Consider the following 26553-nt stretch of genomic DNA (forward strand, 5'->3'; position numbering starts at 1 on the left):
CAGTGAATGAAAACTTATGTATATCTTCTTAGCTTTGATAGCAATTAAGATGGTAAAGTGAAGGCAGGTGAGAAATCACTGTTTTCTTGTTTTCTTCTTTCATGTTTTCTTTTTAACACACTGAAACAGCAAATAAGGGTCTGTATTGTGTTTATATGATTACTGTATTTACCTATGTATCCACAATAGCGGGGGGCAAGCAGAGAGGAGCATACAGGTCAGAAGAAATGAAAATCCTTCACTAGCAAACACAGCAGCTGCAAATGCTAGAGAACATTTGCTTAAACGTTCATACAGTGTTTCACTGATGATCTGGTGATTTCTACCCGCGGTCTGGGTGGAAAATCTCAGCATAAGGTCTTTATTTTGTAATTTGTATTCTCACATGCCACCATGAGAGTGACTTTAGAGAAGCAACTGCTGCTGCCAATTAATCTGAGTCTAATTTGAAAACAGTTTTTCCATCATCATGGTTGCATTGAATTAAAATTTATCAATATATATTATATATCGCCATTCAGGCTAGTAATACCAGGATTTGAATTTTTGTTTTGCAGAGACCCACCAAGAACTACATTTCAGACTCTACAGGCCTCGGAGAGCATGGTAAAAGTTTATGCATTACAATTAAAAAAAGAAGCTACGTATGGCTTTTGAATTTTGCCAGAAAACCTCTTTTCTCTAAAAATTACGTAGCAGCACAGCCTAGGTTTGCAATATAGCATCTGAACAAACCACAAGACTTCTGGAACGATGGGCCTCATTCACCAATATCTTCTTACTAAGCTTCTTAAATTTATTTTTCAAGTTGTACTAAAGAAGTTTTTTTTACGAAAATCCACATCAGATTTATGAACGTGTTCGTAGACACGTTAGATTGGTGAATGCAAAACTCTCATAAGTTGAAAGGACGTGCCAGCTGGCCATACTGTGTATTGGTAAAAGTAAAAAAAAAAAGTACACAAAAAATCAAAACTTAAGTGCTGTTTGCAAACAGACACAGGTGAGACAGACGAGTAAAAATAAACAGAATACCAAAAGAACGAATCAAAGCAAACAAATAATAATAAATATGTGAAATGAAACCTGATTTTCCTCATTTTAAAGTATAAAAAGAATTTGAATCTCACTGTGTGATTATTTATAGCCATTTAAAAGCAGATTTATGTACAAAAGCAACAATAAATTACTCGGGAACTTGGACATCCGCCTTCATTCTGGTCCTATGAGCGGATCAGGATGTACATCCTTGTGTTTTACTGACTACAACAAATTTTCATTACCTAGTCTGCTGTACCTTCTGCTGCGTAAAAAGCAAATTTACACCTGCTGCAGCATTATTTTAAGATGACGAAATAAAACCTCCTGGTAAGTCTGGTAGTTTGTGAGTGGAATTAATAACTAGACAGCCAGGGCATAACCTCCCATCTCCAAATAAAAATAATCAATTTTGTAAAAGGACAACGTTGAAGTGAATTTTATTGATTAAATACAACATTCAGCAGGTGGTTCTGGGGGTCACAGGTGACATTTACAGATGATATTCTGGTGAGGGTGCTTTAATGCATGACTGTTTCAGAATGACCAGCAACAGAATTAAATCTGATCATGACTGCGGCTTGTTCTTAAATGATCGACATAAATGAAAATGTTTAATTTTACGCTGTGGGAAAATTATGGTGCTAGGCCATGATCTGCAACATTTTGCTATTATTTTGTCATAACATAACGGCGGGAAAATCTTATTTATGATACTGTGAGCCTCTGCAAAGAGGCCAGATGGTCAGAATGACCTGACCAGAAACTTGTTTGCACACGTTTCTTGTCTCCTACTTTAGAATGTGAGAACAGCTGCAAAGGACATTAAAGGACATTATTACCCTCCTGCTGGATCTGTCCACGTAAACCCCATCCTAGGGGTCCTGCACCAGGAGCTGAGATAAGTGTTCCCAGATGGGGATTTTCCACTCCAAAGCCAATTTGGGGGATGCGGTGTATATAAAGGTTCTAAGCTGAATATTAGTTCAACATTGTCTGCTGACCTGAGTCAACTCCTTGCAAGTAAAAAGCTGTGCCTTTTCACTGAGTGTCTGCCATTGAGAGTTTTTTTCCTAACACAAAATGCTTTGTAAAAGACCAAACATTATTTAAAAGATTTGACAAAATCATTACTGTAGTTTTATTATTGTATTTTAATGAACTGAACAGCAGAAAACAACACGAAAGCTGACTGTTCAAACACATCAGCACTCAAATGTTCGTAAGAGAACGACAGTGTTCATAATATGAGTTCTCAGCTAAGAACAAATCCACTGCATCAAGATTTTCTTGAATGCAACAATCTTCATTAAAAGTTTGTAAGTAGAACTTCAGAACAGATTCTTCTTGTTCTATTGTTTTTTCATATCTTACTTATTGTGCAGAAGTTCGGGTTAATAATTAGAAAATTACATTACATTCATTAAATATACTACAAAAGAGAGCAATATAAAACTGGATATAGAGATTACAGTAATACATTATTCCTACAGTGAAAATTGCTGATAATTGACTCTGTGGCATTTCAATCTGTTCAAGATAACATTTAAAAAAATATTCAATGTAGAAGGGGGCTGTAATTAAAGGGGTACTTAAAGGTTATTTAGGGGTAACTTCAAATCTTTGTATTTCTGCACCACAAAGAGAAGCTTTTCTGTTTTAGTTTGTAGAACTAAACTGTCCAATAGTTTAAATGTGGAGTTAAAAAATGTATAACCTTGAAACAGTTTTAAAAAAATGTATAAAGAAATGGTTTATTGAAAATATACGAGTACAGAATGTCATTGAGGATCACCATGTATTTTGTACATGTAGTTTATATGTTTAATCTTTGGCTGTCGAGAGAGGAGTTGACTGGGCTTCTGGATAGTGGCTTTTGCTGATGTGAAAAGGGGTGGGGATAAATAAGTTTAGACTTCTTCCCATTCTTTTTAGAACATGCAAAGAAATTACACGGCTGATTGTTTTTTTTTTTTTATGTGATGGAATGCCCACCTGCTTGCTTGCTTTTGTATATTGCTGATTTTTGCTTTGCTTTGTTTTATTGACATGTTCAAAATAAATTAAATTAAACTAATTTGTTCACAAGAAAGATTGGTAAATGAGGCCAAAGGTCCTTCTGACTGACAAGAAGTGATAATGCTTGGTCAGAATGCATTAAAGCATGTTTGGTGGAAACTTAATGGTTCATATTAACACTAATACCTCATATATGTCAAGCATGGTGGTGGAAGTCTTATGGTTTAGGCTTGTTTTGAAGTCACAGGACCTAAACACCTTGCAGTTATTGAGTCAACTATAAATTTGTTTGTTACAAGAATAATCTAGAGTCCAATATGAGGCCATCTGTAATGTGAGGTAAAAACATAAAGCCTTAGAACTGAAAGAGGACATACTTTTTGACTGTTTAAGAGCAGAGCAAATGGAAATGCAAGCTTGTGAATATCTGATCAATATCAAGTTTCTGTTGTGGGAATTTTAGGTTTCATTTAAACATTTGTGCCCATATTTTACCACTAAGTAATGCAGCCACTGTGTGGTTGTACAATGTTGAACCATTACGTCACACACTGAGTTCTCCGGGCAAGTATCAGACAATTAAATATGCCTAAGACAACGGCTCAGTTTGCTATCATGATCTCATTTGACCTACTGTTCATGAATGTGACATGCAATAAACCAATGCAGCCCTTGTTATATTTATTATCACCCCTAACTATGAATCATTGTGTTTTTATTGATCTAGAATGAGGAACGATCGGGTCATCCTTCATTCAACATCGTACCATAATTGTACAGTTCATGTCGCCTGCCCAGACCTTACCAAAACAGCCTCCCTTAAGACTTCATACACAAAGACACACAGAGTTTCATATTGATCTTTACCTCATGCCCTCGGTGGACTTGTTCTGATAGTTGCAGTAGAGCTGTGGTGTGCCAAGCATTGCTTCAGTGAATACAGCCAGGAAGCCCAGGGATTCTACAAACAGCGCAGAGTCCAGGAGGAGGTAGGTGATGTAGGCCGCCGTCAGTGTGAAGGCCACCACGCACTGCACGTAGTCCACGAAGCAACTCCATGACCAAAAGTAGTTCCAGTCAAAGTCTAAAGAGGCAACATGGACAGCCACGAATGAGAACAAAGAAATCCATATTCTTATAAAATCGGAGTCATAGTTAACATTAGCATCGCTGCTATCTTCAGAATATAACTGGATATAACTACATCTCTTAGAGCTTCTAAAAGGGTTTATTTAGTTTTTTGAGGTCTCTTAGACGTGCTGATCACTGTTAGCCTTCTTTGAAATTGTAAAATCTCTAAATTATTAAAAGAAATCATCTCTGTACTGTATTCGTTATGTGTGGGGCATCACCGCTGGTCAAAGATCTTATATAGTGGTGATGCTCCTGAGTTCACGCTCAAAGATATATATTTCATTCATTGATTATCTTGACCGCTTAGTCCATTTCGGGTCGTGGGTAAGCTGGAGCCCATCCCAGCATCCTAACAGGTGAGAGGCAGGGTACACCCTGGACAGGTCACCAGTCTGTTGCAGGCCCAACATAGATATGGACAAACAACCATTCACACACACACTCAAGGAGAATTTAGAATAACCAATTACCCTAACATGCATGTCTTTGGACGGTGGGAGGAAGCCAGAGAACCCGGAAAGAACCCACACATACACGGTAGTGATGCGCGGGCCGCCTCCTAACCCGCGGGTCCCGCGGGTTACCCGCGGGTCGGGTTGGGGCGGGTCAAAGAATTTTCGCTTCACTGCGGGGCGGGTTGGTGTGGTTTACTATTCTGAAATATCTAGTTCTATCTATTAATTTTATTTTTTGTCAAACTGAAAATAAAGACCTTAATCAGTGTCTACATTTTGTTACTATAATATGTAAGACAAAATATTTATCAGTTATTTAAACACAGGTCACGTTTTGTAACGTAATGTCCACGTAGGTGCGTAGGCTACGCAGGCTACGTGCAGAAAGCGCCAAGCAGACAAGCAACATAAGATGGAAGAAATAGTGTTGAATAACATTCGTTCGGGAGTTTACATCCTTAAAAAGAAGAAAGACGGTCAAATGGCTAAATCACAGGTTTGGGACAGGTTCAACGAGGTAATCAGTGCAGACAACAACAGCAGCATTGGCCATGTGCTTTATAACACTTAAACGCTTTAAAACACTTTATTTATTTGCCTATTTATGTTTATAGGCTTAACGTTCAAATGAAAATTACATTTTGTGTTGCCAGTTTCCAGTGCCAATTTAGGAGACCATATGCACCTTTCTCAGACTAAATAAAAGCATTCGTCAATATCATAACATGTGTTTTAATGGGGCGGGTCGGGTTAAAAAAATAGAAGCGGAGGTGCGGGGCGGTTTGGTGCGGTCCAATTTTTTTAAAAGAGCGGGACCCGCGGGTCGGAAAAAAACCCGACCCGCGCATCACTAATACACGGGGAGAACATGCAAACGTCACACAGAAAGGCCACCGCCCCCCAGGTTCGAACCTCCCCCCAGCCGAGGCTCAAACCGGCGACGATGAAGTCTTATTCAAGTGTAAGATGCCATTTGAAAGCTCGCGAAATGTAGACTGTCAACAAACTGAAGAGCTCACACGTTCTGTTGCGTTTTGTTTCGGGTGTTGTTCAAGTTGATGGCATTGTTATTTGGTGCATATGTATTTTTAAGTTATAAAACAAATATTTTGTTGACAAAGTGCCCTTGAAGTGTTGATTTAGTGACGTTAAGAGTTTCTTTTATGAGAAATATTATAAATAAAATACCCCTACATCACTATAGTAACTTTTTACACACATTAACTTGTGCATTCAGCTGCTGGACCGAGTACAGGGTCCAGCGGCGGGAAGGGGTTAAGAGCATCTTCACACGTCACATGCACGTGCATTTATATTAGTACACGTAGCGCGGTCAAAAATATGGTTACTATTAAAAAAAAACTACTGAATGCAGCTTGTTTATTCAGAAATAGCAACGGAGAGTTCTTTAACCACAAAAAGAAGCACATCAGCTGGTTGTGTGGATGCTCACAGCACACAACACACACACAACAAACAATGCTGCTTTCTGCATGCTGAAGGAAACAGAACGGATCATCCCGCCGGAAGATTTTTAGGGCTACCCCTGAAGTATCAGCTGAATCTCTTTAGGGGAACTCCTCTGCCTTTCAGGGGAGCCAAGCTCCCCTTAGCTCCCCCGTAATTCAAACACTGTGTTTGATGTTGTTTTTATTTGGGAGTTATTCCATGAGAACAGTACAAATTGGACTTCAGCAGCTAAACTATTAAAATAACAAACTGTAAGCGTTGTGATTTTTGATCAAAATGACCATCGCTCTAAATACTGAATGCCAGAGACCAAGCACATGGGTATGCATGAGATTCAGCATTATGATATTGGAAAAACAAAAACCTTTTTATTAAATAATAGTTCATTCATTCTCTGTACCGTTTAGTCCATTACGGGTCGTGGGTAAGCTGGAGCCTATCCTAGCATTTTAGCAGGTGAGAGGCAGGGTACACCCTGGACAGGTCACCAGTCCATCACAGGGCCGACATAGAGACAAACAGCCATTCACACACACACTCTCTCACAGACTCCTAAGGAAAATTTTTTTTCTAAGGAAAATTTTGTGACCAATTAACCTAACATGCATGTTTCTGGACTGTGGGAGGAAGCCAGAGAACCCTAGAAAAATAATAATTTTGTATCTATTTTCCATATAATATAGGTCAACTTTTTGAATTTGACAACCACAATATCATATGATAAATTACTAAAATATAGTAAAAAGGATAGTAGACACTTTTGTCTCCTGTGCCCTGTTATCCATAAGTCATCCTATTTCATGAAGCTCATGCTCATTTGGATCGTACCATTGATTTTGTGGGGGGAGGATAGTTTGTGTGATGGGGTACTCAGGTACAGAACTAAATGTTATTTTCATTAATAATTTAATTTGAAAGAAATTACTAGGAAAGAAAATAAAAGAAAAAAAAACACAAATACATGTTTATATTGATATAAAATGTATGGATTTTGTGTAGTTTCATGTTATATTCCAAGAACATTTTTATTGAAGACCATCAGGGACACGACAAAATAGGTGGTATCAACTGAAAAACCAATAGAATTTCTCATAAAAGGACAAATGTTATTTATGTGTTTTACACTGTATTAAAAGCGACATTTCAATAAAGCTGCTTGAATATAGATTCTGAAACCCAACAGATAAAATGCAGCCAGAAAGTTCAGAGGGACTTAAATTTGAAGTATTTCATGGTTGGAATTTGTCTTGTATTAATTTTGTTTCAATTCTTACCAACTCTTTTTATATATCTGATGTATGAAGGCACCAGATATTTCATGTACTAAGAAAATGATCCTGGATGTGCAAACACAATTGGGAACAAAGTTTTTCTGTTTCTAATTTTCAGAGGGAAAAAAAAGGGAAAATGTGGGATCTAATTTTTAAGCTCAGTTTGAAGTAGAGGCTGAAATTTTGATAATTTGCTTTACATCGGAAATATTTCAGCCTTTGTACTCAGTTTGTCCGTCTAGGAGCATCAAACCTTTTACACCTGGAATTATTTCCTGTAACATGCTGCAAATTTTGGCACCTGATATTGGTGGTAGGTTTTTTTGGTTGTTTTCAGGTAGGTATGCAAAACACTAATACACTATGCTATTTACTAACTTTCCCAAAATTTAACTAAGCTGTGTTTTTGCTTATCTGGCTATTAAAAATAAACAATAATTATGCTGTGAAATGTTTTTAACCACCTTCACACACGAGTTGAGAATTTTCACACCACGCCCACAGTTCCTTTCATGTATTCAGAAAAAACACAATATGTTGCTGCTACAAATATTTATGAGACTCAATTTTGTCTATTTATTTATTTTTACAAAAAAGGTTTCACTGCATGTTCTCAGATGGAGGAGGCTTTATAAGGAGTGAAGGTGGTGAAAAGTCCTGGGGGAGTGTAACAGTCGGCCTAGGCTGTGGTATTTGGACGGGAATCTGGACACTGATGAATGATTTAAACCCTGTTATCAGCCCCAATACCTCTCGTCTGCATTTTCTCTCTCCAGGGAAATGATTTGATAAAGATTCAGAGCATAACACTGACTTCCTGTAATAAGTAGAAGAACCAATATTCGTAACTCCCTGGTAATATCTCCAGGCTGCAATGTATTGATCGCTTCAGGCGCCTCAAACAAAGGGAGACATTTTTACCTGAAATTTCTTTGGCTTCCAAACAAAAGCAACATATACTGGGAGCATAAAGATGGTACGAACATTGCTGCTGGTTTCTTGAGAGCAAAAAAAAAAAGAGTTAACCATGAAAATCTAATCATAGCAAAAAGTAAAAAAGTACTGCTGAGCTGCTGTATCTTAAAAAAAAATTCAACAAGCTGCAAATGCAATAGAGCTGATTTGTTTAATCATGTTTAGATGAGGTTTACCATATATAGGAGAATAACCTAAGTACCCCAAGGAGGCCGACTCTATAGGCCTCTAGAGAAGTGCTTATAAAGCAGATGAAGGAATTAAAAAAATGCAAAAGAATCCCAGCTCTGCGTCAGTTTATCAAACCAATTTCTCAAAACTTGATTAAATGAGATATAAAAGACAACAAATGTTAATAACATTTGGCAACACGACTGAAAGAATTGTTTCTTGGCGAGTAAATGGTAACGATTGTGACATTTAAGTTGCATGTGTGCAAACTAACACGCCTTTCCAATACTGAGCCAATCCCATTGTTTCCTTATGAGAGGCAAGTTAAACAGATTTCATAAATGAAAATGAATAAATGTCAAAAGAGCCATTTAAACCAGGTCACAGCCTTCTGTCAACCTGCCAGCTTCTGCTTACTTTGCAAAAACCTAACGTGTCTGAAAATGCTGCGCAGTTACCCTGGGGCTAGAATATCCATTGAGAGTATAATAAGTAGTGTAAAGCAGTGTTTATTCTGTAGATGCAGATGCCTGGTGTGGCTGTGGAACTTGCAGCGAAGCCAGGTTACTGTGAACGTGGGCCAGCTTTGCACCATGCTGCTGCTGGCTGATAACCTTCAAGCACAGCGGGAAGCCTTCAAGAGCTATAGAGTGGCATTCAACGCCAACATAGCTGCAAAAGGCTCACACAAAAAAGAACATATGATATGCCTCATGCACAGCTCCAAGTCATGATACCATTAGCACCATGTTGTGCAGAACAAACACACATACTGTATATTACTGGTTATTGGCAATAAACAGTGAAAACATTAATATCATTAGCTTTGCTGGCATGCTGGCTAGCACTTTTTGCTAGTTAACCAGTGAACGGTCATGTAACTATTAGTCTATACAGTATTTAATGAGGTCTGATCTTAAAATGGGTTTTAAGAAATTACTTCTGATACTATATTTAATGATGTACAAGCTCTCATGTTAAAATAAAAGCTGCAGCTACCACATGACACGTAAAAATGTCTTCAAATTTAACAATATGGCCCAACACAAAAAGTATGACATGTTCAAGTTGCTTATATGGTCCAATATGGCAATCATTCTGTAGGGCCAACATGCAAGTTCTTTCATTCAATATATGGTACACGACAAATTCATTATGAGGTACACCAAAAAGCAGCATATGAAAGCTTTACATTAAGTTGTTAGAATTAAACAATCATGCCTTGTGAACTGCATCATGTAGTGTGATATAAAAAAACTATATTTATGATAATTACTAAAAGAGATATAGGCATTAATGTTTAAATTAAAATAAATGTTATGAGTTTTTGAGTGTCAATGGATGTAAATTTGAACCATGAGTCTCACATAAATTAGCATAATTTAAGTAAAGCCAAGAGATGTAATCCCACTAGAGTGTCCAAGGGGTTTTCCTGGTGGGACGTGCCTGGAACACCTCACCAGGAAGGCGTTCAGGAGGCATCCTAACCAGAAGCCCAACCCACCTCATCTGGCTCCTCTTGATAGGGAGGAGCAGACTCTACTCTGAGCCTCTATCAGAAGACGGTGTAGCTGACGCTGGTGAGTGTGCTCTCGCACTCGAGCGTAGGGGGTATGCATCGTTTGGTGTCGTGTTGCAGTTTCTCCTCCTAACCTGAAGGTGGCAGCAGGAGTGGTATCGGTCGGTAAACTCACCAAGTCGGAGTTCTTTTGATGGTTCACTTCAGTTCATTAGGTATTTTCTGTTTTAAAACAACAATGGTGTCCAGTATGGTTCAGTGTTATTATTAGCTTGTGGAAGATAAGGAAGAAATAATTTGGTCAGCCTCCACCAACTTTGTCTATTGGGTGTTGTTTCTTAAAATGGCGGTTACCACACAAATTCTGCGAGAAGATCCAGAAACTCATAATGCCAGATTGACCAATCATATGGGAGTACTTCCTCTTAACTGTCTACACAGCACTGGTGCACGTCAGGTCTGGAAGAGGTGCATGTTGGGCCTCCGAGGAGCTATGCAGCGCCTACGGCGATGACGCAGATGCCACACGAGTATAAATCCATCTTACCCTCCCTTTACACTGGGTGTGTGCACCACAGTATGGCTGTACCATGGTTTTGTTCCGATCTCCGTGGCAATTTTTACCGGGAGCGTGTCAGGTGTGGAGTGCCTGTGTATCATAAAATATCATAAAATCACAGGAGAAGTGGAGAATCTTGCAATTATCCACTTTCAGGATAAACATCTCGTCGTCTATGATGAAAAAGAAGAAAAAAAAAAAGAAACACTGAGACCCCCTGACCAGTTAAACACGTAATGTTTACATGGTTCAGCAGCACAAATCGGTGGCTTTTATTTTGAAAAATACAGGAGCTTTTGCACTGCTCCTGTGTCTAATTTCCTGTCTGCCCCTATCTGAACTGTGGAACTTGACGCATGGGTGCGTGGAGCATCAAAAATAGACTCGGTGCGTAAATTTGGCGCACTCGGTGGAAACCAAACCACTGACTAAAACAGCTGAGAATTGCAGTGGAGGCCACGGCGCAGCCGTAACGTGGTGCACATGCACCAGGTGTAAAAGGAGGGGTCAAGGGAGAGCCCAGCCACCCTGCAGAGAAAACAGCTGGTCAATATCCCAGTCCATCCTTCCCTCACTCCTAAATAAGAGAGAGATACTTGAATTTCTCCACTTGAGGCAGGACCTCGTTCCCCTAGGGGATGTATAACATCTATCTGTCTGTCTGTCTGTCTGTCTGTCTGTCTGTCTGTCTGTCTGTCTGTCTGTCTGTCTGTCTGTCTGCTTTTTTTTGTACACTTTTTAAATTTTGTTTGTTTGTGGGTTATTTTGTTTCTGTTAAATAATTATTGCATCAACAGATTAGTGTTCTTTCTGCTCCCTTTCATTCAAGAAATGGAAACTTTTTCTGTGTGTCTTGTTTTAAACAATTCATTTCTTTGTCTATGAATTAAATTAATTACTAAATAACAAAACAAAACACTTCAACTGGAGCCAAGAGCTGGCAAAGCATGCCATTACTAGCTACTGTTAGCTGACCCAAGCATTCACAGCTTCTTGTTGTCATTTCCTGGGAATGCATGACAAGAAAATAATACTTCTCAGACTCCTAAACTATTAAGTGGTTGGCATTTTTTAAGACCTGAGAAATCATTAGTAACATGTTGAGGAGATATATTTAAAGCCTATGTTATTCAGTCTAAACAGTTAACAAGTTAGGGTTAAGGTATAATGCAGTTAGCTTTTCAAATAACTGCAGGCAAGCTACAACAGTGAGTTAACATGGACTTAAAAATACAGCAGCTGTTAATCAACAGTTGCTTTGACATCAAATTGCTATGCAAGTTGATAACACTACATAGTGGGTAAATGAGTACAAAATACAAACGCAGCTAGAGTTTACTTGTATCATGCTTCCCCATACTGAGATTTGCAGTTTTAAATATATCTTTCTTTTTTTAATCTGCAAATCACATTATTAATTCTACTTTGTGACCGAGTCCCATGATTAGAGAAACTGCAGTTTACACATGCATGAGCACCGTTTAATCTACAGGTTTTCTTTTCTTGACTCTTCTCCCACATTCTGCTGATGGAAAGAATAGGGGCTTGGAGAAATGCCACTACTTCTTTTTAAAACATATGACAACTTATTTTAATGGGCAGGGATTCTTTAACTTCTTTCAAATGAAGATAGATGCCTACAAAACAGTCTTAACCACCCATGTAACTGTTCTGTCATGATCTCTTCATCATGTAGTGTAGGTACATAGTAGAGGTGTTGAGGTGACATATCTACCTCCAGGACTGAGCAGAAAAAAATAAAACATTGTATTAAAAAAGCAGTGTGTCACTCCATTTCACACTGACCATTAAGAGATGTTTATCTCAGCAGTCCACCTCAGCCACTCACAGCCATACACCCACTCTCGCTGTGCCATGACAGTGCCCAAAGGAAATCTCTTCTTCCTCTAATTCCCATGCTGTGTAGCAGTGATGGTGGCACTGTGTGGGAACAGACTGGAGCTGCTCACAGCAGACTGCCTGTGGTGGCAAAACTTCTGACTTTAGAAGTCCCACACAGCTGCAGTGTGTGTGGGAAGACAAGGGTCGGAGGTGGAGATTTCAATTATTTGCTTCTCAGTTGATCTCCAACAGCTTCAGTTTGGCCCTGGGCAGGTCTACGGAGGTACTTGAAACAAAGACTCGTTGTCACTTGAAGGCATCCGTGAGGAGCAACAACAGTGCTGTTAGAAAGTGTAGAATGGTCCTGGAGATTATACTTTTGAGCCTTGTGCATATACCTCTACTTAAAAACTTGAGGATTCATAGATAGGACACACGTGATATGTGGAAACACTGTCCAATTACAAAAAAAGCCTCCACCTGGATTTAACTATGCAAATAGGTAAGAGACTCCCATTAGATGATTACTGCATAGATGATGACGATTCAGCTGGCAACAAGTAATTCAACCCTGACTGATGCAGCAAGCAGCTTCTCAGCTCTTAAACAACCATGTGGAAAGAAACAACCTGTACTCGATAAAAATAATTAATGAAGGGTCAAATCATTTGCATCAAGCAAAGAAAAAATCTAAATAGATGCTGAAACTACAGAAATTACTACACACTATTAAAAAGTGGAAGAACAGTGGGGAACCAGCATCTTCCAGGAAGAAATGTGGTCAGAAATGAGTCCTGAATGATGGTGATGATCGGCAATCACTTAAACCTTTGGTGAAATCCAATCGAACAAAAACAACAGTGAAAAAAAAAGTAAAAGTAAGAACATTTCCACATGGACAATGCCAAGGGAACTCAATGGGTTAAAAAATACAATGACTCTATATATAAATATAAATATACAAGATGTCACATAGCACAGATCTTGTATTTTAGGGACTGCCAATGGAAATTAGCTCAGAGAGCTACAATTTGGTACAATGCATATTCTGTTCACTGTTCAATAAACTCAATAAACAACCAAACAAATGAAAAAAAAATTCAGGCTCAAGAAAAACCCACACACTTTCAGTGTGAATATGAATATCGCTTTGGAATAATGCAGCTGTAGCTCTAAATTTCTATTAAATTATAGTACAATATGTGAACATTATCTCTGCAAAGACCAAGTCTGAGGAAGAGAAGCAGAACAAAAATTAGAAAGGTTTTAGTGCAGAAAAAGTACTCTAAAATGATTTTAAAAATATCCCTCAATGCAGGGGCCTCAGATTTTAAAAGTTTAAAGCTTAAAAAATGTAAATCTCTTGTTTTGCTTTGTATCTCTAATGTCTAATAGGGTTGTCAGTTTCAACTGATGCAACATCCTTGTGATTCTTTTTTCTTTGTCTTCTTCTTCTAAGGAATAGTTTAATATCAGCTAATTTTGGAGGGGAAGTACTCCCTGTAGAGATTACATTAAATTGGAAATAATGCACTGACAGCATTTCAAAGAATGAAAATTTTCCCATTATTTCATCATGGATTTAATTCCAGCAACACAGTTGGAAAAACGCAGCAAGTTGGACCGTATCGTGCAGCCCAGCAGGCTGTTCTTCCTCTGAGAAATGTGTGTTTTGGCTGAACTGTTATTTCCTGATACTTAAAAGCTTCAACAGTCGGAACTTTGAAAATTTGTTATTAAATAAAATGAAAACAGAGCTCCAAAAACCTTTTTTTGATGCCTAACAGAAAGGATAACAGGAGGGAGAGAAGCTTCAGTCCACAAATAACTAACATCCACAGTGTCAAAATTAAACCAAACCTGGGAGAACCGTTCCCTAAAGAAAGCACTCTTAGTTGCATTCATATGTTTTTTTTGTTTGTTTTGTTGCCACTTTTTAAAACTTTTGTTTGACAGTGACAGTTTTCTCAATGGGATAAAGGGATGAATCAAGCCCCATCTGCTGAACTATGTAACATATCCTTAATTAATACTACACAGTTAATGTGTGCGACCGTCATGAAAAGTAAATGAAAACAGAATAAAATGATGTACTAATTTAAAAACCACATTTAACCAAAACAGTCTTAGACGACCTGTAATGGACTCAGCGGTGCAGAGAATGAATGAGTCTTAGACTTGAGATGTCAAGTCAGGAGTGTGTGTGTTTTTTGTTTTTTTCAAACATTATGCAACAACACTATCGGTGTCAACTTCAAGAAGACCAACTATTATTAAAAAACTTTTTTTTTCAGTTTAGAAAGTTAGTGTCTTATCATTGTAGAATTTAAATTCACAATGATAAGACTGCTTGTTTTCACAAACAGCGACTCAGCCAATCACATGGCAGCAACCTAATGCACTAAGACATGTAGAGATGGTCAACACAGCTAAGAACAGGAAACTTAGACTAAAATTCATACAGGCCTACCTAAATCTGGCGGAAGCATGACTTCATCCATCCTGCCTTGTACTAACAATTCAAGCAGCTGCTGGTGGTGTAATGGTGTGGGGGATATTTTCTTGATACACTTTTAGCCCTTTGATACCAATGTAAATGTCATGTCCATCCCTTTATGACCACCGTGTAGCATCTTCTGATGCTACTTCCAGCAGGATAATGCATCATGTCACAAAGCTCAGATCATCTCCACCTGCTTTCTTGAACATAATGAGTTCACTGGACTCCAATGGCCTCTACAGTCATTAGATCTTAATCTAGTAGAACAGCTTTGGGATGTGGTGGAACAGGAGATTCTCCTCATGGTTGTCCAGCCGACAAATCTGCAGCAACGGTGTGATGCTGTCATGTCAGTATGGAACAAAATCTCTGAGGAATATTTCCAACACCTTGATGAAGCCATGCCAAGAAAAAGAAATAAGGGGGTCCAACACAATACTAACAGGGCTGACCTAATAAAGAGGGTGAGTGTACTATTTCTAAATCATGGCATTTTGCTTTAAATCTATACTTTAAAGGGGGCACCAATATTTTCATAAACCCCTGTTTATGTTGTATTTAGCTGAAAAGACTGCCTTCAGATTGATGACTTCCCTCTCTGCTCATGTCCACCATCAAGTCCTCTGGCTGCCTCCACCACAGCCACCAATGATCACCTAGCCACAGCCCCCAGAAACCACAAGTAGAGTGGAGGCTAGTGTTATAAGAAGGCACCTGAGCTGAATGGCTGATTTACTGAACCATTATAAATTCCTCAGGAGGCATAAAAAGGAGTGATCTTAGGTGGCTGCCTTTTTCAAGCAAGTCCCACTGGGAGGACACCCCAAAGCAGACCCAGGGCACACTGGAGAGATTATATGTCCCTTATGGCCCATAAGACCTCAGGGTTCCCCAGGAGGAGTTGGAGAGTTTCTCTGGGGAGAAAAATATCTTGAATTTTTTTGTGAACCCATTTCCTCTGCAATCCAAACTCTGATGAGCAAAGGAAAATGAATGTATGGTAGGGTTGCTACGTTTGGGTACACATCCACAAGCTCTTTGAAATACACATAAAATGAATGCAGAGGACGGACAAAAGACAACATCTGAATGTGTATTTAACACTGAACATAAACGAGCCTTTAGGGGTTATGGATTGGGCGACTGATTACATATAATTTCACACTTGCCCAAATAGTACTTGTCATTTTTTATAATGCCTAGGTATTTAATGCAGGTATGTAACATAAAATGGATGTTCGATGTTACATCTACATTTCCAGGCACTGGAGATAGACTTTTATTCTTTCACTTTCTTAGACGATGTAAACATTTTAAAGCTCAATGTACAGAATGTGATTTAGTCTATTTTTGTCATTTAAATGTCTGATTGATCTCAGTAATAAAATCATATTTTGGTATTTTAGAAACAAACAGAAGTGACTCTGTTAAATCAGCATGTGATCCTGAATTAAACTGAATCAAAATCTAATCGTAGCAGAATTTGTGATCATGACGAATATGGAATCAATATATCGTGTCATGATGAAACGTGATTTATGCAAAATGAGCAAAGACAGAAGAACAAAGGAAGTTGAAATAAAGGGGAAAAAAGTAAGTGTAAAACAGTTTCAAAGATGGAATCAAACCTGAGTCCCAGGCTTTAGAGACTCTGGTTGGGAGTTAAGTGTCTATCCCACATTTTCCTATTCAACCTCTTTAAGCAGTGGGTTTTACTTTTAAATAATCCAGCAGCACAAAATCATGACTCCATGTTGTCGCTTCAGAGTGTACAAGAAAAAAAACCCAGACCTCTGACTTATCTTTGCAAAACTTCTTCCACTATTGCATTTTATTTCTCCTCAGTCAAAAAAGGTTTCTCTTGCTCCCCTGGTAGGTTTCTTTAGATGTACTGGAGCAAATGCTATTATTTCAGCAATATTACGATATAAAGATGTGACATGAAAAGCTAAAAGGAGCTTAAAAAGAATAAGAACAAGGTTAAGTAAGATTGGAGCTGCTGCCCTGTGAGAACAAGCAGGCAAAACTCAGAGGCGCTCCAGTTTCCATCTGGCTTCCCCATCAAGGAGCAGAGCTTGTTTTACGGTTTGCTTGCTGACAATAATTCATTTTTATATTGCTGAAAATTCTGAAAAAATCCAATCAACTTTTGCCCTCAGGTCCCAAAAAGAATTATTTAAGTCAAACAGACATTAAATAAAGGAAAACTTCTCCCCACTATTACTGTCAAAACTTTTCCTCAGATGTTTGATGCCCTTGTTTTGTTATAAATCCTTTTACCTCCACCTGAGTGATCACCAATATTTCTGATTCTGACACAGCCAAATGATCTTATCTTTTAATCTCCTTACAGGATCGCAGCAGGCTGCCTTCCACATAAATCTAACTGAGCTGCTATTACACCATTTATTCTCTCTGAAAACTACAACACAAGACAAGCAGGACAGCACAGGAGGTGGTTTGTTGTTGGAGATGGAAGCACTGCTGGTGATCTTTGAACCACACAGTAACAGGATGTGATCTCAGCCACAAATTAAATATTAAGTATAGCATCTCTTCAGAAATGGTTCACAGTTAGTCATGTCTACAATAACTTTAGTGGCATAAGGAAGTTCTATTAGAAGTAGAGAACTTGTTTTTTTTTCTAGCCAGCTGTTAGATGGAGCTACCTGGTGTGATAATGATGCTGCTTTCATGAGACCAAATAGAAGCCATGATTAAGGCTTAGAGCAGAGAAAAAGAAGGGAGAATGATGGGCAATCACAGAACTATTTAGAATTATGTTTGCTCACTGGTCCCGTTATTAGGTACAGAGTGCTGGTACCTGATGGAGTACCTTTTGCCTTCAGAACTGCCCTAATTCTTCATGGCATGGAGTCAACAAGGTGTTGGAAACATTCCTCAGAGATTTTGCTCTTAATTGACATGACAGAGTCACACAGTTGCTGCAGATTTGTCGGCTGCATCCATGATGAGACTCTCCCGTTCCACCACATCCCAAAGCTACTCTATTGGAATGAGAGCTGGTGGCTGTGGAGGCCGTTGGAGTCCAGTGAACTCATCATGTTCTAGAAAGCAGGTGGAGATGATCTGAGCTTTGTGGCATGGTGCATTATCCTGCTGGAAGTAGCCATCAGAAGATGCTACATTGTGGCCATAAAGGAATGGACATGGTCAGCAATAATAGGTAGGATGTGGTGTTTAAACCATGTGAGGTTGGTACTAAGGGGCCCAAAATGTGCAAAGACAATATCCCCCATGCAATTACGCTTCAAAGTGGGACATGTTGTTCCTGTTTTCTTCCTATCATCTCCAACCAGTCTGACCATTCTCCTCCGACCTCTGACTTCAACAAGACATTTAGGTCCAGACAACTGCTGCTCACTGGATCTTTTCTCTTCTTCAGACCATTCTCTGTAAACCACAGAGATGGCTGTGTGTGAAAATCCCAGTAGATCAGCAGTTTCTCAAATACTCAGACCAGCAACCATACCACGTCCAAAGTCGCTTAAATCCTCTTTTTTCCTCATTCTGATCCTCAGTTTGAACTCAAGCATGTCATCTTCACCATGTCTAAATGGCTAAATGCTTCGAGTTGCTGTCATGTGATTGGCTGATTAGATACTTGTATTAACTAGCAATTAAACAGGTGCACTTAGTGGTTCATAAGTGTAGCTATTATCTTGCTGAATGAAAACCGCTGCATGATGATTCACTGTTGGTTTAATGTGGAACTAGTTTAGTCTTTTACAGTAACATTGAAAGTCTTGAGGAAGCCACCATTTCCTTATATTGCATGCTGTTATGTAAGGTTTTCAGACAATAGTACTTCGGGAATCACCAACAGGTGCAAAAATGGTATTTTTGTCAGACTGTGTTACCTTTGATTTTTTTTAATGGAACAAAGGAATTGGGTACAAATGATGTCCCTGAAAGTGGCCCAAGGTACAATCTAAAATTTATTCTTTCCCAAGTTGTCTAAATTGTACCTTTTTAAGCTCAAATTGTTCATGAGTCCGCGTTAGGTGGTTTAACTAAGCACCTACTCTTTAAACGAAAATTTGTTTAAAAAAAACAAAACAAAACAAAAAACAGCAGCCAATGTCTGAAAAAAATCTTTTTTAACAAACTTTGGAAGACCTTCAGAAAGCCTAAAGAACTATTGCTCAATATTACTTTAAAATAGTGCAAGAAACCCTGGCTGCTTAGAAGAAAAACATTCAGAAACTAGAAGCACTGATATAGCGCAGACCTCCGACAAGCCGCAGTCATTTTTATTTTTTTTGCCAATGAATGTGGGCATGATTTTGATTTGGTAGCTCTAATAGCAAAATTATCCTTATTTCCCCATAGCAAAGAACCTTTAAAACAATTCCTGGATCCAGGCAGTGATCAGGTTAACCCTTAAAGATCCCATATTATGCAAAATTCCCTTTCTTATGTGTCCTCATAGCCTGTGTATGAGGCCCAAGAATTAGAAAATTCGGTCACCTCTCTCACTCTCAACCTTTTTAGGGAATGTGTGCTCAAATGGATGAATCTGAGTTCTTTTTCCTTGTGACATAACAAAGGGAAAAAAAACATTCCCCCTGGCAGTGGATACTGCCACTGACCCGTCCCCCCCGGCTAGCTGAGCTTACCCTCTAAAATCCACACCGAGTGGGCACCAGAAAATGCCGGATCCTTTCCCATTGAGGGGTGAGGAAAGGCACCACTCATGAACATTTAAAGATTCAGACACAGAAACAGCCCGTTCTCAGTAGAGCTCACCAGAGCCACATTTGGAATGGCTGAAATTAAGGACCAAGCCTGAATTTGGGGTAATACACTTTGAAAATAGTGTTGTTAGACCTCTGACACTCATATAAAATTGTAGAATAAATGTGTAATATGGGACCTTTAAAATCTAATCACTTGTCCCTTTATTCCAGTTCAGAAATTTTGTGAGAATTTCATCAAAATCAATCCATTACTTTTTGAGTTATAATGCTAACAGACCAAGGCTGAATACATGACCCACGCTTTGGCAGAGGTCATGAAGGCTGAATCAAGACTTTTGCACATTCCTGTATGCCACACAGTCACACTCTGTACAGCTTGTTTTTTCAGTGCAGCATCTGTAATTTTACAACCATATACTGTTAGTAGACTACAACAACCTTACCTTTGATATTTCCACCAACGGATCAATGAGCAGACATGAAGCTGCATTTAGAGAACACAGCCTCCTGCAGCTCTAATGACTCTTGGCAAAGCACACAGATCGATGAACGTTCAGAGGCTCAAGCTTCCGGCCATGCACCGCCAGCTTTCATAAGTGGGCAGACTGAACCAGCAAAACCACATCTGGCCACCGAGTATAGAAATACAGAAACAGCATGAGCTGCACGGGGCCACAAGAGTGATTAGAATTGCCTTTTCTTAGTGACTAAAAACACCAAACAAGATAAAGCAGTGCTAATACCATGTTAACACGTGTGCTTAAGAGTCCAAACAGGAGAATTTATACTGTTATGACACAGTGAGCCAATGTACTTTCTGCCTTTTCACTTCATGTATATGTTGTTTTCTACTGCCATCTAGCGTTCATACAGCTCACAGCAGTTTAACAGCTACAGGTTAGAGGATTTCAGAACTTTTAAACAAACAGGAAGGAGTATTACACACACCTCATCAGCTATCATCAAACTGCCAAATTCAATGTTGGTTTGACTTTTTATCGAACTATTGCAGCAGTAGTAGTGTTTGTATGCCCTTTTGTCCTCTAAACAACCACGTTAAAGTTGTCAAGCAGCTCAGGAACAATCTTATGTGTACTTTAATTCATCCAGCTCATAACTGCAAAAAACAGAGCAGTTAAACTTTATTTGTATTCCTAAAAAAATGTTTACTTTTATTACAAAGTCTGTGAAATGAGCAAAGAAACACTTCATATGTGTCGTGTCACATTTTAGAAAGAGCTGCACTGGACATGTTTTACTGGAAAAGTACAGTACATCCTGACATTAATAGTGGCTGTATTTGATTAACCCATTTCAGTTTCTGTGTATATTTGAGTGTTAGCTAAGTGTGCATCAGCAGACTGTACACGAGAATGTTTTCTTTGTTTTACCCACATGACCAGATGACTAATGTCAAGCTGCAGGGTGGAAATGAGTAAGAGAGAAAAAATAAAAACAGAAGTCCCCTTTTTATATTAAATGGTGAAGTATTTTCTCAAAATGTTTTGGACAATTTGGTTTTCAGCAAATATTACATTAGAAGAAAGACTTTGTGAGTATTTCCAGCAAAAAGAGTCAATAGAAACCACTGTGTTTATGGAAATTAAGATACCAGTCACTGCAGAATAAAGGATTTAAAGAAGGGTTTATGAAAAAAAGGTCCGCTGCGATACACAGCCTGATCAAAATAGGTCACACACTAATAAACTAAGAACTAAGGAAATTTGTGTCTGGTGTTTTATTGGCAAAGAAGATTTAGCAAGTTTTCATGGATGCACCTCACATAAAAAACTCTGCTGCTTATCCAACAAATACCTTGTCCTCACACATGTGCTGCTATTTAAAAGGACAATAAACAGGCTTTCCAACGGTATCAGAGTTACTGTCAAGAAGCACTGTTACAAGAAAAAAAATGCACAAAATACAAATTTCCTTACTTTTTCTGTCAAGTTTGTTTTGTTGGACCTGTCTGAGCTTCGACTACACGACGCATTCCCTGCGTCATCACTTTGATAGAGCTGTGTAATGTCACAGCTGATTAGTGATCGAATTATTGGGTAATTATTTTGTAATTATTCTGATTTCTGCCTCTTAGTTATGAAGATACTAGTGTGCCCTTTATGTGAATAGTTATGACCATTAAACATAGCATTATGATTGGGATACTCTGAGCACAGGAACCATTTACTGAACATTCACAAGTAGTGCTGGACAGTATACTGGTTCACACTGAAAACTGGTTTAAGTTTTTGCTATTTGAATTTTTCCTATGCCACAACTCCATTTCTACAGTCATTTGGCAGATGCGTTTCTCCAACACCCTTAACAACTTTGGAAATGTGGTGCAGCAGGAAACTGTTTAGGGGGGACCTTTTTAACTGCTGCACCACTAAACATGCAACAAAGCACCTGTGTTACTGGAGATGTTCAGCAGTGGAGAAAGTTAAGAAAGTAAAGTTAATGATAGCAAACCAAACAACTATTCACTACTGTTACGCTAAAGTTGTCGCTGGAGGCAGCAACACAATGAATTTGCTGCACTACCTTTGCCGCAAACATGCTTTGGAGTAACAAGACTGTATGAAACTAAAATCCTTCACACCCTCATGAAAACTAAAAAAGCTGAAGGACATACAAGTCAGTGTTACTTGTAGGCGTGTTTGCTAGAAGTAATGCCTGCGACACAAAGCAAATGGTGGATGTAGATAACCAATATCATCACAACAATACAGCCAAAGACGGAAGTTCTGTGGAGAAAGACGACATTAATAGGGTTTTGTACAATGTACAGTTCTCATGACTATGGACGAGGCTATTCTTAGCCAATCTATGGCACTAATTCTCCTCTCAGTCAGTAGAAAATGTGGTTAACACAAATCAAGAAAGAAAATGCTGTAAAATACTGTAAAATCTGTCAAATTTACAAAAACCTATTGTGGCCATACTGCCTATTTACAAGCCAGATTGCTGTTATAGAAGGGCACAGAGCTGCTGAAGCCATTTGTGCTTTCAATCAGGAACGTATGTTCATGTTTATCTGGTCTGTCTGCAATCAAACATAAAAGATTTCTGAATTCCCAAATAGCCTTGGATCCACAATGGCAAAACATCCAATCAAGTGTTCCCAAGACGATCAGTAAAACCTTCTGGTATAAGGCAGGTACCATATTTTAAACTTGGGTTTACTCTATTTTATCTATAATAAACAATTAACACTTTGATATCTTTCCAGCCATGTGTGCACCTCCTGATTTTTGTAACTGGACACTTCTGGTGGAGGTGGCATCTGAAAGATAAAAGAACTGGATGGACGAGTATGCAAGCAGGTTTGACTTTACAGACATCTGCAAATCTGTATTAAAGCCCAGCAAGGTATGATTATCACATATGTTAGAAAGACATCACACGCACCCCCTTAAAAAAGTCAGGCTGAGTTTAAACTGGAGAGTTATGTTTGTGTATGAATGATCCCCCTCTTTCATGACTTCTAATGCTCCTCCTGCTGTACAGCCTTGTCATCATCCCAGCACCACCTCCTCCATCTTATAATGAAGGAGCAAATGCAGCATGATTAAAATGAGGGTGTAATAGGATTTTGGTGTTTTACAAATTGCTGGCGACTGATCCTTCAGGAATAATCAGCGCTTTATAATACTGTTGTTTTTGCTCCAGGTGAACCGGTTTCTTCTTCTTATCCTGTGTTCTCATTTCATCCCTTGCTACTTGGATTGGAACTGTGAAGCAAGCACAGAATATGAGGCCATACTGGAGGACTTGCTGATGCTGATTGTTAGTAGACATGGTCAAGATGACTTGCTGAAGTTCAAACTGGGCATCAGTATGAGTATAAAAGACGATTTAAGTGACTTTGAACGTGGCATGAGTCTGAGTATTTCAGAAACTGCTGATCTACTGGAATTTTCACACACAGCCATCTTTGTGGTTTACAGAGAATGGTCTGAAGAAGAGAAAAGATCCAGTGAGCAGCAGTTGTCTGGACCTAAATGTCTTGTTGATGTCAGAGGAGAATGGTCAGACTGGTTGGACATGATAGGAAGGAAACAGGAACAACATGTCCCACTTTGAAGTGTAATGGCATGGGGGATATTGTCTTTGCACATTTTGGGCCCCTTAGTACCAACCTCACATGGTTTAAACACCACATCCTACCTATTATTGCTGGCCATGTCCACCCTTTTATGACCACAGTGTACTATTTTCTGATAAATTCATTCCATGAAGAACTACAGACTTCAGCTTAGTATAATTTTAGTTAGACTATTACGTTTCCAAATCTGATTTTAATCGGGTTTTTCAACTACCAGTGAGGAAGACCCACAGAGGAACAACCACCAACAGAACTGACACAATAAGCCTAGTCTAATCCAACACTTCAAACAGCATCACCGTACTGAACACAGTCAATCTGACTAGACGTGGACCGAAACCATTTTATTCTGTCCAGTTCCGATATCTGGGGTTTAAGTATCTGCTGATACTGAGTACTAGGATGCAACATCAGATGTCTGTCACAGGAAATGAGAATTGAAAAGAAAAGCCGTTAAGGGTTACCTCCTGGTACCACTGCCACTAGACGACATTTAGTGTGTGGGTTTCATATGGTTTAAAACCATTCTCAAAGCCAGTAAGAACACAACATTAATTAAAGGTTATTAGAATTTAACTTCACATTAATCAGCCATTGAAAAAAGAGCTTTTGTACATTCATGTTGCAGAGAATGACCAAGCATGCAACAGTTAACGGGTATTAACACACAAAAACACTGGGATTAAGATCAACTTTGACCAAAAACAAAAGAAAAGTAAAGTAACTTGCAACTTGTCAGTGACTAAAAAGTGTGCTAACAGCAGGTTAGCATACTGTACGTCACTGCAGGCTGACGGCTACTTATTTATTAATTCAGAAGACACATGCTAGCGATTTCTTCTCAAGGAAATGAATTTCAGGCACAAACAAATCGTGCAAATGAATAAATGAATTATAAACAACACATCCTCCGCTTGTAGCCAGCGTGTGTGCTGTAATATGCATAGAAAGAATCCCAGCAGTAGCTACAAAACACAGACAGTGAACATGTTCGATGATTGAAAATCACAGATGTAACAATGGGAACTACATGCGAGTTAAAGTCTATCATGCTTTAATTTAACATGTTGGAAGTGCAGTTAGTGGTGATCGGTTAGCCGCTAGCTGGGCTGCAGAGAGAGCCAAGCTGGGTGGTGGTCATGCACGAGACACACGGGAATGGAGAGGAGAGGCATATGAACTACCACTGATGGTTCATGGCAGACACAGTAAGATCTGTACATACCCAGAAAGAGCCTCTTAGGGATTCTGACCTCCTCGTCCTTAATGTCTGTTGCTACAGACAAAAACAAAAATAAAGGAAAAAAAGAAACAGCTTGGTTTTCTTCATTTTCTTTTACTGAAACTAAAAGATGACCCGCGATGCATCTGCTGACTGAACTGGACATTTAAGGTCAGGGTGAATAAGGTGGTCGTCTGATTTGATGTAAAAACCTATAAAAAAGGGCAGCAGGTTTCCAGAAGTGATCAAATAAAACTGACTTAACTGTATTTTAAAGGCCTTTACTGAATTAAAAAAGGGGGAGGCAAGAAAAGTTGAATTAGCAGCATTTTTTATATTAGACTGATGTTCCCTACAGTATTTGTGTTGACTCATGGACTTAAAATTCTTGATTTACTAAACTTTTGGACTGTTTTTTGAATCAGCTTTACTTCACCCAAAGAAAACAGTCACGTTCCCTAATACAACCCCCCTCACCAGCAAGTTTTCAGTCCCCTGAGATGTACAGTGATACTAGAAAGCTTTAGCCTGAAGGCGGTCTATAACGTTACAGGTAAACTGTGCACAAATCAGATAATAATGTTTCTGAATAGCTAATCTTGACAGGTTAACAATGTCCAGTGCAAAAATGAAAGGAAACCACTGGCATTCTTGCATTCAAGACCAAAAACAAGAGTTAAGTTTATTCATCTTGGTTCTACACACAGATGAAGTAACTAACTGATCTAACTTTTGGCAAAATGTTTGTCATTTACTCAAAGTGTTAAACTTTCAGTGAAAGGCAACAAATGGATCTGGGACATTATCAGTTTTTAAACAAGAAAATATAGGTTATAAACAAAGTCAGTACAGGAAAAAAAAGAACTGTAGATATCAAACTAGCTGTTAGCCTAAACTAAAGCTAATTTAGAAACTTTTTCCCAATTTTTTCAAAATCCAAAGTCCTAATAAAGTAAAATTTTATATTTACATTCCTAATGATGCCTTGTGCGTCATGACAAAACATTAATATCTGATTTCCACCAAAAAAAACCAATGCTGACAGCCTCTCTAGCTTCCACGTTGAATACAAAAGTGTGGAGAAGCTGCAAACAGCTAACTAGCCTGGCTAAGCAAGCTAGGCTAGTTAGCTGTTAGCAAAGTGAATGGATGGGATACATTTTTGTGATTTCTTATTTCTCTATACTCACTTTGTTCTCAAATTGACCCTAAACACTTCATAATATAAACACTTAATTCAGTAACAACAAAAATCTATGAGAAAAAAAATTACTTAAAATTAAAATAAAATAAGAGCCCTAAATTAACATAAAATTTGCACTTTCCTCTTTGAATTGAACAAACAATATTTAGCTTAGTCTGAACTTGGCTAGTTTCCCCATGACTGCAGATTTTCCATTCAGGCTCACAGTGAGTGCCGTCATCTGACATCCAGCTTCTGCCCCCCCCTCATTCTCTCCTCTGACTGCGACAAGGACAGAAAGCAAAGCTGAACCTCCAGTACTGAGGCAGCAACATAAAGTACATGCAACACAAAGTGCAGACTTCT

General features: G+C 38.6%; 1 protein-coding gene across 2 annotated transcripts in view; it reads right to left on the bottom strand.

Annotated features, from left to right (window-relative positions):
- The window catches only part of LOC121657024 (solute carrier family 66 member 2), a 48670-nt gene that overhangs the window by 20184 nt on the left and 1933 nt on the right, over nt 1-26553 (bottom strand). The window contains exons 3-4 of one of the 2 annotated variants that reach the window (XM_042012377.1): nt 25008-25058; nt 3925-4141 (exon numbers count right to left, since the gene is read on the bottom strand). In XM_042012377.1, the coding sequence (XP_041868311.1) occupies nt 3925-4141; nt 25008-25058 (268 nt within the window). The remainder of the gene's footprint in view (nt 1-3924; nt 4142-25007; nt 25059-26553) is intronic. The other variant, XM_042012378.1, reaches the window with a different exon arrangement.

The sequence above is a fragment of the Melanotaenia boesemani genome, chromosome 17, assembly GCF_017639745.1.
Source record: "Melanotaenia boesemani isolate fMelBoe1 chromosome 17, fMelBoe1.pri, whole genome shotgun sequence".
Classification (NCBI taxonomy): Eukaryota; Metazoa; Chordata; class Actinopteri; order Atheriniformes; family Melanotaeniidae; genus Melanotaenia; species Melanotaenia boesemani.